The following is a 15,220-nucleotide window of genomic DNA, read 5'->3' on the forward strand; positions in this document are numbered from 1 at the left end:
TTTGGCTTAGTCCAGAAATTCTTGTTAGAGTTAACATCGGGGGTTGACAGCTAGCACTTTAAATCAGTCCATTCTCTTTCTTTCTTTCCTCCTTTTTTTTTCTTGTAATTTCAGCACTGGGAAATTTGGTGCTTGTTTTATACCAGGACTTTGTAAGCAAAGTGATCTAACCTTGTACGCATCACGGCCTGGGCTCCGGCTGTGGAAGGCTGACATCCATGGGACCGTTCAGGCCACGTTTATCTTAAAAGATGTCTTTGCTGGAGGAGTCAAGCCTTTCGAGCTTTACCCGCGCCTGGAATCCTCTGACAGGGGAAGTTGCAGCTCACCCGAGAAGCACCTGGGGCTTGTTTCATGTTTCTTTCGAGAAGGCTGGGTGTTGAGTTGGAATGAATATAGTATTTACCTTCTAGACACCGTCAGCCAGGTAAGTAAGTACCACATCTTTGGTGTCTAGAGGCAAGAGAATGTTTATGGACTATGCTGCTTCATTTCTCAGATGATAGAAGGAACAGTGTTGATTCTGATGCTTTGCTTTTTCCGTTGGGCCAGTCAGGGAATCCAAATGAAGTTTCGGTGGTTTTTGTAGATTTGAAAAAATATTTGGTTTAAATATTCGTAGTCCTGTCCCCTGCTAAGAAAGTGTGTGTGTGTTTTATTTAAGCACAGAATTAAACTTGTTCTTTATAATTTCTTTGGATCACGTGTTTTCTGACTACCAAATTACTGTGAGCGTATTAAATGAAAACTCAAACATGATGGAAACAGTAAGATAAGGACTCAAAACTTTGTAGTTTCAGTTTATTCTTAAGAGCAGAGCTTTTGCTGTTTTGTAAGTCCTCGCCCCACCCCCCACCCCCACCCTGCTCACGCTCTTCCTTCTTGAAGTCAGCACGCCTCTAACAGACGCCCTTTTCTTTAGAAGCAGCACCTCACTGTAGAAATCAAAGGGTTTTCTTAGTTGTGTGAACAGAAAATGAAATTCGTCTGCAAGGCTTCTTAATGATTGTTATCAGCCGTGCCTGGTACTACTGGTTTAGTAGAAAGAAAAACTGACCTTTTTCTTCTTCCTGGGAGATTCTGGTCTGGTTCTGCCTATAACCAGGAGTCTCTCATCTGCCTGGCTTGGTTTCCCTACCTGGAACATGGGGAGGGGACTGGTGAGTTGGGTTAGGGAATCACCAAGGTGCCTTTTAGCCCTGAGTTTGTTTCTTTTCTTAAGGAACGTTTTGAAAGACACTTTTGTATTCTTCCCCAGGCGTAGAGAACACAGCTTTTCTTCTTTTTCTGGGTACTGTTTGAACTTAATGTGCACTTGTTAATTGGCGGGGTCAAGATGCGGCGTAATTGTACATCAGTTCCTCTCTTCTGAGCACTTACCCAGGGCTTTCCCCAGTAGGTATAATTAACTTCATCTTATAGATGGAGAAGTGGAGACAGAGGACCTGGTCATGAGCAGACAGTCTGAACATGGCAACATGATTAAAAGCTTTCAAACTACCGTCAGGATTATTAAGAATTTACAAAGGACTTAGACTCGTTTTCTCTTCTGTAACGAACTAGTCTCTTATTTGCACTGTTGACTGAGAAGCAAGAATTTTTTTTAAAGTCAGGGATGTTCCTGTGTTTTGTTTGCTGTCTGCTTTCAGGTGACGTTAGGGGAATCCTCCCTCCCTCACTTATTCATTCAAAACCAAGGGTTGCAGTGCCTACTAGTTTCTCCCACAGGACTCCGCACGGTAGGGGACCTAGACCTGCCAGCACACATTCCAGCCCAGGAGAGACGTGCCAGGTGGGGGTTTGTGTAAAGTGCTGTGAGCTCTGAAGAGTCCTGGGCATTGCTGAGGAGGGCGAGCTTGTCAGGGACGCTTCCCAAGGAGGCGGCCTCTGAATCAAGTTGGAACTCTCCCAGTGAGCAAGGGTCAGGAGAAGGATTCAAGCGGAGGAGCGCGTGACGTCGTGGAGGAACAGGGCTGGGGTTTGGACTGGCCAGTCCATGCACCTGAAGCCAGATGAGGGCGATCAGGGAGCGGGGAGCGAGGCGGGGACCGGTTCAGAGGGTGGCCGAGAGGCGGGGAGGGACCGCTCGCCCCGTCTCATAAATTTACTGGCGGGGTACGACTCAGCCACACATCCGTCAGGTATTGCCTAACTTTGATTGGATTACCCTAAGGCTCAGAAGTCATGATAACGAGGAGCAGTTGTTTGACTTATTTGCATTCCTACACATGCTTGTACGATTTGAACTATTACTATTGCCTGGTTTTGTGATTTTTTTTTTTTTTTTTTTTTTTGACAGGCCACAGTTGCTGGTTTGGAAGGATCAGGTGATATCGTGTCTGTTTCCTGCACAGAAAATGAAATATTTTTCTTAAAGGGAGACAGGAACATTATAAGAATTTCAAGCAGGCCTGAAGGACTAGCATCAATAGGTTTGTATTTGTTGTAAAATGTTATAAAATGTATTTGTTATAAAATGTATTTGTTACAAAGTTTGTTATAAAATGTATGTAATTACAGTTTGTGATGTGTAAAACATACCATTTTTTTGCTCGTTAAATGATCGTAGCTTTTTCGAAACGAGGTGTTCAGAGGGTTTCCTTTGATTCTGAGAAGACGGTTTGTGATACTTTTCTTGAAGGTTACCTGCTTTCAGGCTTACATCAGCCAGGGTCTCACATTTGGTGGAGTTGCTTCTGTGGCTCTGGAGGTCAGGGAGGCTGGGTGAGTAGGAAGGAGAACTCGGCACCCACCTGACCGATCTCCGTCCGACACTCTGAGACAGCCTGTGGGATTGATGCATAAGATTTTACAACATTTCAATCTGTCACCTGGGACACGTTTTTTTACCTTTAACGTAGTTCTTCCTTGTAGTATTGATTAGTCTCTGTGCTTTTGACTTTTTTTTGGTAATTCATATTTAAGCCCAAATTCTAATGAGCAAAGAACCTTACTCTGTGTTGTCGTGCATGCGCCCGGCCATGGTACTTTATGTATTTGTTCCTGGTGGTCGCAACAACAGCTGTGTGGGCCCTGCCCCACTGCCCCTCCCCGCCTTGCCATCACTGAGCTGTGCTCACCATCTTCCGGAGACTCTGCTAAGCACTTAACATTCACGATCGTGTCCAGTCCTCCGAACAGCCCCGTGCGGGAGGGCCCAGTGCCCGAGGTGAGGGCGGTGCCCACAGATGCCAGCGCCTTGTGGGGCCTCTGAAGTTCACCAGGCGGTCGCACAGGCGTCCTGCCCCCGCCTTTCCCTAACCAGGCTGCCTTCCTCCCTGGGGCTGGAGCGGCCTTGGCCCTTCCTCGCCCGCTCTGCCCCTGTCCTGACGCTGCTGCCTGGCTCTCCCCGACGAGGCCTGCCCTCCTCGGGTGCTGCCCTCTGCACTCCTCCGCCTCATCATTCAAGACTCGGTCGGTATCGCTGCGCTTTCGATAACTTCTTCCAGCTGCCTTAGTTGACTCAGTCTCTCCTCACCGCGTTCCAGGGGCCCTTTTCCTGCTGCTCCTTGACTTCAGAGTCACTGACTTCCCACTTACCTTACAGAAGAATAGATTCTGGATTGCAAGGCTCTCGTGACTCGCCCTGTGGCCCTAACAAATCACGTGGTTTGAAGAAGACCCTAGCATGTTAGTCAACGGTGTCCTCCTTTCACAGATTAGAAAATTGAGGATTGGGGTAGCGCGTGACAAGCCCCAAGTCACCGTCCAGATTTCCGCTTCAGCCGCTGTTTCCCTGCCTCGCCAGGTTAGTCAGGAGGGCCCGCCCTGTGCGATGGCTGTGGGCACGCCACTGCTCCCCTCGGGTCTCTTGGCCACAGGGCCATCCTCGGTGTTTCTGCTCTGACCAGCGTCAGCTGATGTCTGAGTGACCGCAAGAGAGGCAGCGGGGATCCTGGGCAGGAAGTGGGGCTCCCTCCCCCAGCACGGGAGGGAGCGACCTGCCTGGGACACAGCTACAGCGTTTGTCTTTTAAACGTTAGAATACGAAGTTTGGCTGCTTGGAGAATATAAAAAACAGCCTCACTTTAGCCAGATATTTAGCCTCAAAAAGACGAAAATGAAGTACTAGCTGTCTCTGTCCTGAATTTATAATCTTCCAAGAGATGGGAAGAAGAGAGTGAATTACCTCTTAAGTCACAGAGGGCAAGTTGGGGCGAACATCATTCCAGGGTCGTAGCTTTCATAGAAAGGGAGTGAGCTCTACTCTTGAGCCTGTGAGCTGGGGGCCTTAACAGTGTCACCAAGGGGCAGTGCCACTTACAGGGGAGAAGTGACCAGGAGCCACGAGGCCAGTAGGCTTCCTGCAGGCATGAAGGTGCTCTGTAACCGCGCTGCCCACACGTGGCTGCCGAGTACTCGATGTGTGCTGAGCGCAACTGAGGAACTGGATTTTAAGTTTTGTTTCATGTCTATGAATTTGAATTTAAATAGCCACACGGCTGGAGGCTACTGTACTGGACGGTGCAGCTCCAGACCAAGACCTGCCTGTGTGATCTTGCGTGACCCTCTGCGAGTCACTTCCCTGCCCTGCCCGTCCCCACTGCGCGCCCCGGAGCCTGCAGGCTGCCCTTGTGGCCCCTGGTCGAGGCAGGAATGCCCGCCCGTCTGGGTAAGGGCCGTGTCTCCATGCCTAGAACGCGTCTGGCACGCAGTAGGTACTCGGTAACAAAAGGGTGGCTGGACGGATCAAAATGGGCCCCAGTCCCGTGTTGAGGGTCCTGTGGCCGGAACCTTCTGGTGTCGTGTTGAGAGGAGGACGTGCCTGTGGAGGTGGGGACAGAGCACCGGGACCCACCGTTCCGCTGCCAGTCCTGCTCTGCTCTCTCTCCTCTTCGCACGTGGACCCCTTTAATGAGCTCCTGTTTTGAGTTTGCGCTAGTGAAAAATTACCTTCCCCTCCTTGAACTTTGAGAATTTTTATTACAGGTACATGTGTGTTTTTCAAAGGCCCCTGGAGTAGTTGTTTTTTGGCTGTACCACGGGGGCCCCGGCAGTGAAAGCACCGAGTCCTAACCACCGCACCACCAGGGGATTCCCTCTAAGCCCTTTCTTCTTCCTTATTATTATTTTTTTTCTAAGCCCCCTTTTTTTTTAAAATTAATTAATTAATTTATTTTTGGCTACGTTGGGTCTTCGTTGCTGCACGCTGGCTTTCTTTAGTTGCGGTGAGTGGGGGCTACTCTTCATTGGGGTACACGGGCTTCTCATCGCAGTGGCTTCTCTTGTTGCGGAGCACGGGCTCTAGGCATGCAGGCTTCAGCAGTTGTGGCTCACAGGCTCTGGAGCGCAGGCTCAGCAGTTCTGGCACACAGGCTTAGTTGCTCCGTGGCATGTGGGATCTTCCTGGACCAGGGCTCGAACCCGTGTCCCCTGCATTGGCAGGCGGATTCTTAACCACCGCGCCACCAGGGAAGTCCCTCTAAGCCCTTTTTTAATAGGCATCTCACCTTTATATACTATTTGTGAGTTGAAGCGAGAAATGCTCTACCTTATAATAGTCCCTTACTTTGAGTTATTTACAAAAGACAGCTGCTGTGAGTTATTTTACTGATTTTAATACATGAACTTCCTGGAGAACAAAAACCATGTGTTGGAACCTTTTGTACAATTCTTTTAGTTTTGCTGGTTTCTCTGACTTTAGCAGGCTGGTATTTAGGGCTGGCAAACTTTATAAGAGCACTCCGTCTGTCCCTCCAGTAACCATGGTAAAACTGACTCTTCTTTCTCAGTGCGGGACGGTCTGGAGACGTCAGGATGCCCAGAGCAAGTCCATGGGCAGCGTGCGGAGAAGCCGCCGGGGGCCATGCCTTCCGAGACGAGGCTCAGAGGCTGCTCCGTGGCCAGCGAGCCCCGGAGCAGGAGCAGCTCGCTGAACTCCACCGACAGCGGCTCCGGGCCGCAGGCCGCTCCCGAGCTGGACAGGAGCAGCCAGCTCACCTCGAAGAGGTTCAGTGTCATCAGCTCGGAGGACTTCGACCAAGAGCTCATTGTGAAGCCTCTCAAAGTGAGAAAGAAGAGGAGGAAGAAGAAGACAGGTACCATCCACGGCAGAGCACACACGACCTCCTTCCGCCCCCATGGGGCCTTTGACCAAACTCCCTGGGAAGGCCGCTGCTTTGCTGAGTGAGCACTGCCGTTCGCTGGAAAGCACGGAGAGCCAATGTCTTTCCTCCTCGAAGGAGTTTGACTGTGAAATATTTATGTGTTATACACACGCATAAAGCATTAAACTATAATGTAACATACCACCCTGCTTAACAGGTCTGGGTGTTATACTTTTCAATATTTTAAGTAAAAATTTCAGTTTATTCATGTACATCATTTATTAGACCAGAGATTCTATAAACCTGGAAGGAAGGTCATGGAAATCTTTAGATGGATCAGTTTATGTTTAGTGTAGGGTATGTCATCAGATAGGGGCTTTTTTTTTGGCCACACTGCACGGCTTGCAGCATCGTAATTCCGCCACCAGGGATTGAACCTGGGCCCTTGGCAGTGGAAGCATGGAGTCCTAACCACTGGACCACCAGGGAATTCCCAGATATGGGATTTAACACTGAATTTTTAAAAATTTTTTACTCCTTCATGCCTATTGAGCCTATCTAGCTAAAGATCACTGCGATATTGAAGGAAAATGTTATCAGATCCCTTAGCATTTTAATAATTAAAAGAAATTGGTCTGTGATCCATTTGTTCCTTTGTTTTTCTTAGTTAACATTTCTTGAAGGAGGCCTCAGAGCCCATCAGTGTGTACAATATTTGCATCCAATTAAAACATCCCTGCAGGGGGCTTCCCTGGTGGCGCAGTGGTCGGGAGTCCGCCTGCCGATGCAGGGGACGCGGGTTCGTGCCCCGGGTCTGGGAGGTCTGGGAGGTCTGGGAGGATCCCACGTGCCGCGGAGCGGCTGGGCCCGTGGGCCGTGGCCGCTGGGCCTGCGTGTCCGGAGCCTATGCTCCGCAACGGGAGAGGCCACAGCAGTGAGAGGCCCGCGTACCGCAAAAAAAATAAAAAAATCCCTGCATTGGGATAATTTGTACTTAAGAGATTTATTCTTCACCAATTAGATATCCTTCATTTAAAATGCTTTTATCTTAAGCCAAAATTTTGTTTTTTAGTTAGTGTCTTACTAGATTCATACCTAATCTTAGACGTTCTTCTTTTAAACAGAAGGTGGAAGCGGGACTACCTGCCCCAGTTCGCTTGAATCGACTCCCTGCTGGGAGTGTCCTGGTGATAGCCCCCAGTCCTTGAACACAGACTTGCTGGCCACGACCTCGAGTTTGGGCAGCATCGTGGATCAGTCCAGCACAGGGTCTCCTGACCAGGAGTGCAGTCTCAGTGGTGAGGCCAACAGTGTCCTGCCAGAGTATAGCGACCCCGAAACATTTAGTGTCGTGGAGGTGCCCCACCCCGCCCCTGACTCACTGAATGAAGAAGGTGACGGAAGAACCGAAATCCCACTGTGTGACGGCGCAGGCGAGACGCAGCCGCCTGGCAGGGTGTTGAGTTCACCCTGGCATCCGAGGGAGGACGCGGAAGGGAGTGATGACATCGCGGAACTCAAAGAGGAGCCCTGTCCCGTGAGCGGTGGGCCAAGGAGCACACAGTCACCCTGCCGAGAGCGGGGCAGCTCAGCGGAGGCCCGGGAGGTGGGGGGCATGGAGCCTGCTGAGCCCCAGAGCACTCTTCCAGAAGCCCCCCTCCCGGGCTCCCCCCCGGCGCCTTCCAGCCTCAGCTGGGCTCCCAGTGCTGAGCAGTGGCTTCCGGGGACCAGAGCTGAGGAGCCCAGGGAAGAGCAGGGCTTCCGGAGGCACCTGGGGGCCCCCGGCCACATCGACTCGAGTCCCCGGCACGCTGTTGCTGACCATGACACAGGCCGGAAAGCAGTGGCCGCTTCCGAAAGTGACTTGGGGAGTGCAGGAGGACGACGGCCTCGCCGGGTCCCTGCCTCGGTGGCCAGCGCCCGTGAGCAGCCCTCACGGGACCAGGCTTTGACGTCCAGTGACGAGGAGGACATCTATGCCCACGGGCTGCCCTCTTCGTCCTCGGAGACGAGCGTGACAGAGCTGGCAGGGAGCCGCTCCTTGCAGGACCTGCGCCCACCGGGCACGGACGAGCCCGGGCTGCTGAAGTCAGAGGAGGTACGTGCGCTCCTTTCTTAAGGGAAATCATTGGCAAACTGATGATATTTTTCTGTTTATGCAAAGAAATTATATTCTTACTGTAAAGCCCGTATGCCAGGTGTTTGGAAGTCTGGCTTTGGGGGATTTCCAGCGCAGGGATATAGAATGGCTTGGACTCCTGCTGACCTGTCACCCCTGCTCAGTTACCCACTTTACCAGCAAAAGCAGCCTCTCCTTGTTGATTCTGGCGGGGCCGGCCCAGCACGGGCAGCTAGTGCTAGTCATCTCAGAGGACGGCTGGGTTGGCCTGGGCGCCGCTCCCAGAAACCAGCGGCGAGAGGCCCGTCCACTTGTGGAGGGGAAGGCGCTGCCCCTCCGACATGCGTCTCGAGTAGCCGTGTCTCCCTGACCTCCAGACAGCAGCGCCAGGGCTCCCCTGCAGGCTGTGCGGAAACCAGGTTGCGAGTGTCCAGTTTCCTGGGTCGGGTTCTACCTCGCCTATGCGATTAAGAGACGATTATTAGCTATTCTTGGTCATTTTATATAAAAAAGTGGCTTTTAAAAAGTACTTGTTTTCCTTAGCAAGTAATTATTATTTAGATGTATTTGGTTTCAAAACTGTATTGTAACCCTTCCTGCTAAGTGGATGTGAGGTGTGGGTTATGCGTGTGAACTTATAGCCATGTGTGCTTTCCCCAGGTGTGCCTCTGGATTCTCTCCGTCCTAATGATGTGTGGCATTGGGGCAGCTCTCACCATGTGCCAGGTGCCATGCTAAGCACTTTACAAGTTTAACTCATATACTTCTCTAAAATCAAAACCCGTGAACTGGGTGCTCCCGTTTCACAGCAGGAAGTGGAGACTCAGACAGTTAAATGGCTTTCACCAGTTCGCGTGGCACGCGGGGCCAGGGCCCTCTCTCTCAAACCTCTGTGCTGTCTGTCCTACCTCGAAAGTGAAACGTCCTGCTTATTTGTTTTAAGACAGAATGCCCTTTCACTCAGTCTTCCGCGCATTCACCCTTTCGTGAGTGCCTTCGGCTGCCAGACTCTGCGTCGGGCACTGGGGATGCTGCAGTGCCCGTGACAGGCAGTCGTGGATCTCAGAGTCCTGGACACGTGTGCAGATCCTCCCAGTTGAGTGGGACTCGGGTGATGGTGATGGGCAAAGTGCAGGCGGGGCGCGGCGCCCACCAACCATGGCAGGAGCCAAGCGGCTGAGGCCGAGGGCGTGGGCAGTTGGCGTTCTAGGCCAGAACTTTAGAAAAGTCCAAGGTGAGAGGGCACCTGATACTTTGAGGACCTCCCCCAGCCTTCACCGCTCCCCCCCTTGTCCCCCTCCGGAGAGCTGGAAAGCCACATTTTGTTGCGTTGGGGGGTGGGTAAGGCGTGTCCTGGTGAGCCAGGGCCAGATCGAGAGGGGCTGGATGCCATACTCTGTGAAGCAGTGAACGTCCATGTGTGGGTGATTGTGCAAATACATGGGTTTCTTTTGCAGTTTTGGAAAGCTGTTAAAGTACACACTTTATTTAGCTTTGATTTTTAAAAGAACCCTAACATCTAAACCTTAGTCTACAAGATTCAATCAGGCAGTGTCTTGGCCAGATTTCCATAACCACGTGATGTGCCACGTGTCCGATGATTGGATCAGCGCTTAAAAAAATATGGTGTAAAAAAACAAAGATAGTGGCAGTGCCATTTCTCCTAACACATCTGTAATGATTAGCTGTACAAAAAATCAATTTGCATACAAGTGGGAAGTGAGGTTATCGCCGTAGAGTAAAACCAGATCCTTTGAATGTAAGCACTAGGTGAGGGAAGAGGTTGTAGTGTCTGTGACAGAGCGTTACCCAGGAACGTTACGGGGTCTTTGTAGGGGACAGCCGCTCCCACTTCACAATGTTCCTGTTAGAGCTGGTCCAGAGATAGAGGGCCGACTTAAGTGATTGCACACTTTTCTTATTGACGACAGTATGACACATGCAGCTGTGTCCTCTGCCGCAGAACTCAGCAGGCTCTGTCCTTGTTAGTTTGCAGAAAGCTGGATGGGTTACTCCGGGCCGGGCTACGGCATTCTCAGCTTGGCGGTCTCCGAGAAGTACATTTGGTGCCTGGACTACAAAGGCGGCCTGTTCTGCAGCGCGTTGCCGGGCGCTGGGCTGCGCTGGCAGAAGTTTGAAGATGCCGTCCAGCAGGTGGCAGTCTCGCCCTCAGGTTCGCCTCCCAGCTCCCTGCTTCTTGCCCCAGGTGTAGACGCCCGAGCACACAGGGACCAATCCATTCAGCAGACTTGCCTTTTCTCCAGGTTTGAGGGGTTTTCTCCAAAGAACGCGGATTGCTGCATCTGACATCAACTGAAAATAGTGTAATTTGCAGTTCAGTTTTTGGTTTTTTATTAATTGCAGTGGTAACACATGAACATGTTTTGTAAGTTATACAAATAGCTTGCATTTTTGAGTTTTTTTTTTAGAAATATTAACATGCAAATGCCTGATAAAAATAAATCTCTATTTCTTAGTGTTGTTGTTTTAAAACTTATTTATTTATTTTTGGCTGCGTTGGGTCTTCGTTGTTGTGCGCGGGCTTTCTCTAGTTGCAGCGAGTGGGGGCTACTCTTCTTTGCGGTGCGCGGGCTTCTCCTCGAGGTGGCTTCTCTTGTTGGGGAGCACGGGCTGTAGGTGCACGGGCCTCAGTAATTGTGGCACGTGGGCTCAGTAGTTGTGGCTCGCGGGCTCTAGAGCGCAGGCTTAGTAGTTGTGGCGCACAGGCTTAGTTGCTCCGTGGCATGTGGGATGTTCCCGGACCAGGGCTCGAACCCGTGTCCCCTGCACTGGCAGGCGGATTCTGAACCACTGCGCCACCAGGGAAGTCCCTCAGTGTTGCTTTAAAGCAACTGAACTAATGAAGATGGGCCCGTGGTTGTGTTGGATAAGTTTGGATTGTTTGGTTTCTGTCTTAGAAATTATTCTATAATGAGCTATATATATGCTTTGGGTGAATAATCTACTCCCTGACTGTGAAAAGAAAATGCCTTCCTTCCTTCATGCCATGATCAGGCCATTTTCAGTGAGCTGGAGCAGACGCTTCCTGGATGAGGTTCTACCCCCTCATCTATACAGAATAATCTGCTTGTTTGTCACGATGTTGGCCACTTTACCTATTTGGGGGACGGCGAGTGGAACAGAAGTGTGTATGTGTATCGTAGCTGGTTTACTGTTAGGACGTTGGAGTGCAAGGCAGACAACACTGAGCCTGTGACCTCCCCTCGCCCTCTGTGCTTTGAGATGAATTTCCTCTAACTCTCCTGGTCTTTGTCACTATGTAAAATACCAGTTTGTTCAGGGTTGTTTTGTTCTATCTCTTTACCTCTTTGAAAAATATTTTTCCTTAGAGACTAAGATAATAGCCTGTCCCATTAGCTGGTTTTGTATAATTATGGGTTTTAATTCTTTTCCTCTCATTTACCTTTGGGTCCATCTCCCCAGCCATTTATAAACTTTGGTTTTTTCCTGATTATATGAATTACTGTGTGTTTCCAAACCATTCAGTCCCGTGCTGCTCTAGCAGGAGCTCTGTCTCCACCAGGGTTGGTGCTCTGGCTGAGCGGTCCTGCAGGGCCCCATCCAGCGTGGGCACCCCGGGGGCCGCGGGCTTGGCCTCTGCCCCACTTCCCACACCTCCCTCGGCACCTCGTGCCAGACCCTCTAGTCCAGCCCTCCGTGCTCTTGGTGATTCTGGTGGTTTCTTAGACGCCACCTGCATCTCCATAGACGGCCTTCCTGTCTGCCCTTCTCCTTCCCTCCCCTTCTTCTATGTATCACAGTCCCTTTCTAAGTGAAGTGAAGAAAGGGACAGCCCAGCTCAAGTGCTTCCTTTCCGTCTGCACCTTATCCATTTGGGTGGTCCAGAATTGACCCACTCCCTTTGAATCCCTGTAGGACTTTCAGCCTTTCTCAGGACACTGACTGTGCCTCCTGAAGGTCGTTTTGGGTTCTCACCGGGCATGCCTGGCAGTGCTGGTGCTGCCTCTCTTCCGTGTGATGAGTGCCTCTGATGCGCCAGCTCTGTGTGCTGTGTCCTTGATACGGTCTCACCTGCAGCCTTCCTAGCAGCCTGTATGGGGCAGACGATCCCATTTCACAGATGAGGAAATGAGGCTTGGAGACAGTGACATGACGCCCAAGCCACATGGTGGTGGCGGGGTGGCAGGGGTTCTGACCGCGGCGCTGCAGACTCTTTCCCCAGTCGGGGTAGAAGCAAAGGGGGGGGGGGTGTGTGTTGTAGAAATCTCTCTTCCCCACAGCACCCAGAATGGACTTTTGGGGGTGAAAATTCTCAGTATTTATTGGACAGTGAATATAATTTTTATTTCCACAGGAGCCCTTCTCTGGAAGATAGAACAGAAATCTAACCGAGCCTTTGCTTGTGGAAAAGTGACCATCAAGGGGAAGCGTCACTGGTACGAAGCTCTGCCCCAGGCGGTGTTTGTGGCCCTGAGCGATGACACGGCCTGGATCATCAGGACAAATGGGGACCTGTACCTACAGACAGGTAGCTGCAGGCGGCGCCCCAGCGCCGTCGGATCTGGTGTGATTGCACTTTGGTAGCGACGTGCTTAGAGACGGTGACCAAGAAGCTAGAAGTCAATTTAAATGAAAACACTTCTGGAAAGAGAGTATTTGCTGTTGGAATCTATTAGCAGTTTTCTGCTACGGACTCACATTCAACCCAGGACAAATTTAGGGGGGGGGGGTGTGTGTTGTAGAAATCTCTCTTCCCCACAGCACCCAGAATGGACTTTTGGGGGTGAAAATTCTCAGTATTTATTGGACAGTGAATATAATTTTTATTTCCACAGGAGCCCTTCTCTGGAAGATAGAACAGAAATCTAACCGAGCCTTTGCTTGTGGAAAAGTGACCATCAAGGGGAAGCGTCACTGGTACGAAGCTCTGCCCCAGGCGGTGTTTGTGGCCCTGAGCGATGACACGGCCTGGATCATCAGGACAAATGGGGACCTGTACCTACAGACAGGTAGCTGCAGGCGGCGCCCCAGCGCCGTCGGATCTGGTGTGATTGCACTTTGGTAGCGACGTGCTTAGAGACGGTGACCAAGAAGCTAGAAGTCAATTTAAATGAAAACACTTCTGGAAAGAGAGTATTTGCTGTTGGAATCTATTAGCAGTTTTCTGCTACGGACTCACATTCAACCCAGGACAAATTTAGGGCAGGAATTCATAGAATTATTTAGCAAGGCACAGAAACAGAATCTTATTCTCCTTACGGCTAACCATTGCGTATCCCTTATCCTGCAATATCAGATCTGAAGAGGAAAGAATAACAGAGAAATGGCATTAGAATCATTTTTCCCTTTAACTTAGGGCTGGATTTTTTTTAAAATTAATTGATTAATTTATTTACTTTTGGCTGCATTGGGTCTTTATTGCTGCGCACGGGCTTTCTCTAGTTGTGGCGAGCGAGGCCTACTCTTCATTGCAGTATGTGGACTTCTCATTGTGGTGGCTTCTCTTGTTGCAGGGCACAGGCTCTAGGCTTGCGGGGTTCAGTAGTTGTGGCGCGCAGGCTTCAGTAGTTGTGGCACACGGCTCAGTAGTTGTGGCACACGGGCTTAGTTGCTCTGCAGCATGTGGGATCTTCCCAGACCAGGGCTTGAACCCGTGTCCCCTGCATTGGCAGGTGGATTCTTTTTTTTTTTTTTTTTTTTTTTTGCGGTACGCAGGCCTGTCACTGTTGTGGCCTCTCCCGTTGTGGAGCACAGGCTCCAGACGCACAGGCGCGGCGGCCATGGCCCACGGGCCCAGCCGCTCCGCGGCATGTGGGATCTTCCTGGACCGGGGCATGAACCTGTGTCCCCTGCATCAGCAGGCGGACTCTCAACCACTGCGCCACCAGGGAAGCCCTGGCTGGATTTTTTCAGTCAGGTCAAAGCCCTGTTTCTATACGCTTATTTACACGTGGGTCAGGAAAAAACAATGAAATAATTTGCTGTAAATAGCAGTTTATCTCATCCTAGGAAACTGCCCTGAGGGGGACCTTTAGCAGCTGGGAGAGATACACTGGGACTTGTTTATTAAAAATAAACTGTAATGAGAGTCAGTGTTTACGTACTGTCAGCAAAATGAGGTACGGGTTTCCAAAAGCAATGTGGTTCACCAGTACCTGGAAACGATTAACGGGGCAGGAGCTCTTTTTCGGATGTCAAGAGGCCATATTAGATTTATGTAAATATCAATCTTTTAACCATTTAATATTGCTGATTCCAAGAGAAGGTGTTTTGTTTTTTTTAATAGATTTATTTTATTTATTTATTTATTGGCTGCATTGGGTCTTCATTGCCGTGCACAGGTTTTCTCTAGTTGCGGCGAGCGGGGTCTACTCTTGGTTGGGGTGTGAGGGCTTCTCATTGTTGCAGAGTACAGGCTCTAGGCGCGCAGGCTTCAGTAGTTGTGGCTCAACGGGCTCTAGAGCGCAGGCTCAGTAGTTGTGGCGCACGGGCTTAGTTGCTCTGTGGCATGTGGGATCTTCTCGGACCAGGGCTCGAACCCGTGTCCCCTGCATTGGCAGGTGGATTCTTAACCACTGCACCACCAGGGAAGCCCCCCAAGAGAAGGTTTTAATCTCTGTTATGAACTGTCAGCCAGGGACGATTTTTTTTTTTTTAACATCTGAGATTTTTTTTTTTAACATCTTTTATGAGAGTATAATCGCTTTATAATGGTGTGTTAATTTCTGCTTCATTAGAAAGTGAATCAGCTATACATATACATACGTCCCCATATCTCCTCTCTCTTGCGTCTCCCTCCCACCCTCCCTATCTCACCCCTCTAGGTGGTCACAAAGCACCGAGCTGATCTCCCTGTGCTATGTGGCTGCTTCCCACTAGCTGTCTATTTTACATTTGGTAGTGTGTATATGTCCATGCCACTCTCTCACTTCGTCCCAGCTTACGCTTCCCCCTCCCTGTGTCCTCAGGTCCATTCTCTATGTCTGTGTCTTTATTCCTGTACTGCCCCTAGGTTCTTCAGAACCTTTTTTTTTAGATTCCATATATATGTGTTAGCAAATGGTATTTGTTT

At 50.3% G+C, this 15,220-nt stretch overlaps 1 protein-coding gene across 1 annotated transcript in view; it reads left to right on the forward strand.

Annotated features, from left to right (window-relative positions):
- TECPR2 (tectonin beta-propeller repeat containing 2) overlaps positions 1 to 15,220 on the forward strand; it is a 108,546-nt gene that overhangs the window by 39,791 nt on the left and 53,535 nt on the right. The window contains exons 6-11 of the mRNA XM_024131145.2: positions 115 to 427; positions 2,300 to 2,432; positions 5,733 to 6,038; positions 7,172 to 8,145; positions 10,156 to 10,339; positions 12,503 to 12,676. Coding sequence (XP_023986913.1) covers positions 115 to 427; positions 2,300 to 2,432; positions 5,733 to 6,038; positions 7,172 to 8,145; positions 10,156 to 10,339; positions 12,503 to 12,676 — 2,084 coding nt within the window. The remainder of the gene's footprint in view (positions 1 to 114; positions 428 to 2,299; positions 2,433 to 5,732; positions 6,039 to 7,171; positions 8,146 to 10,155; positions 10,340 to 12,502; positions 12,677 to 15,220) is intronic.

Source organism: Physeter macrocephalus, chromosome 11, assembly GCF_002837175.3.
Source record: "Physeter macrocephalus isolate SW-GA chromosome 11, ASM283717v5, whole genome shotgun sequence".
NCBI classification, from domain to species: Eukaryota; Metazoa; Chordata; class Mammalia; order Artiodactyla; family Physeteridae; genus Physeter; species Physeter macrocephalus.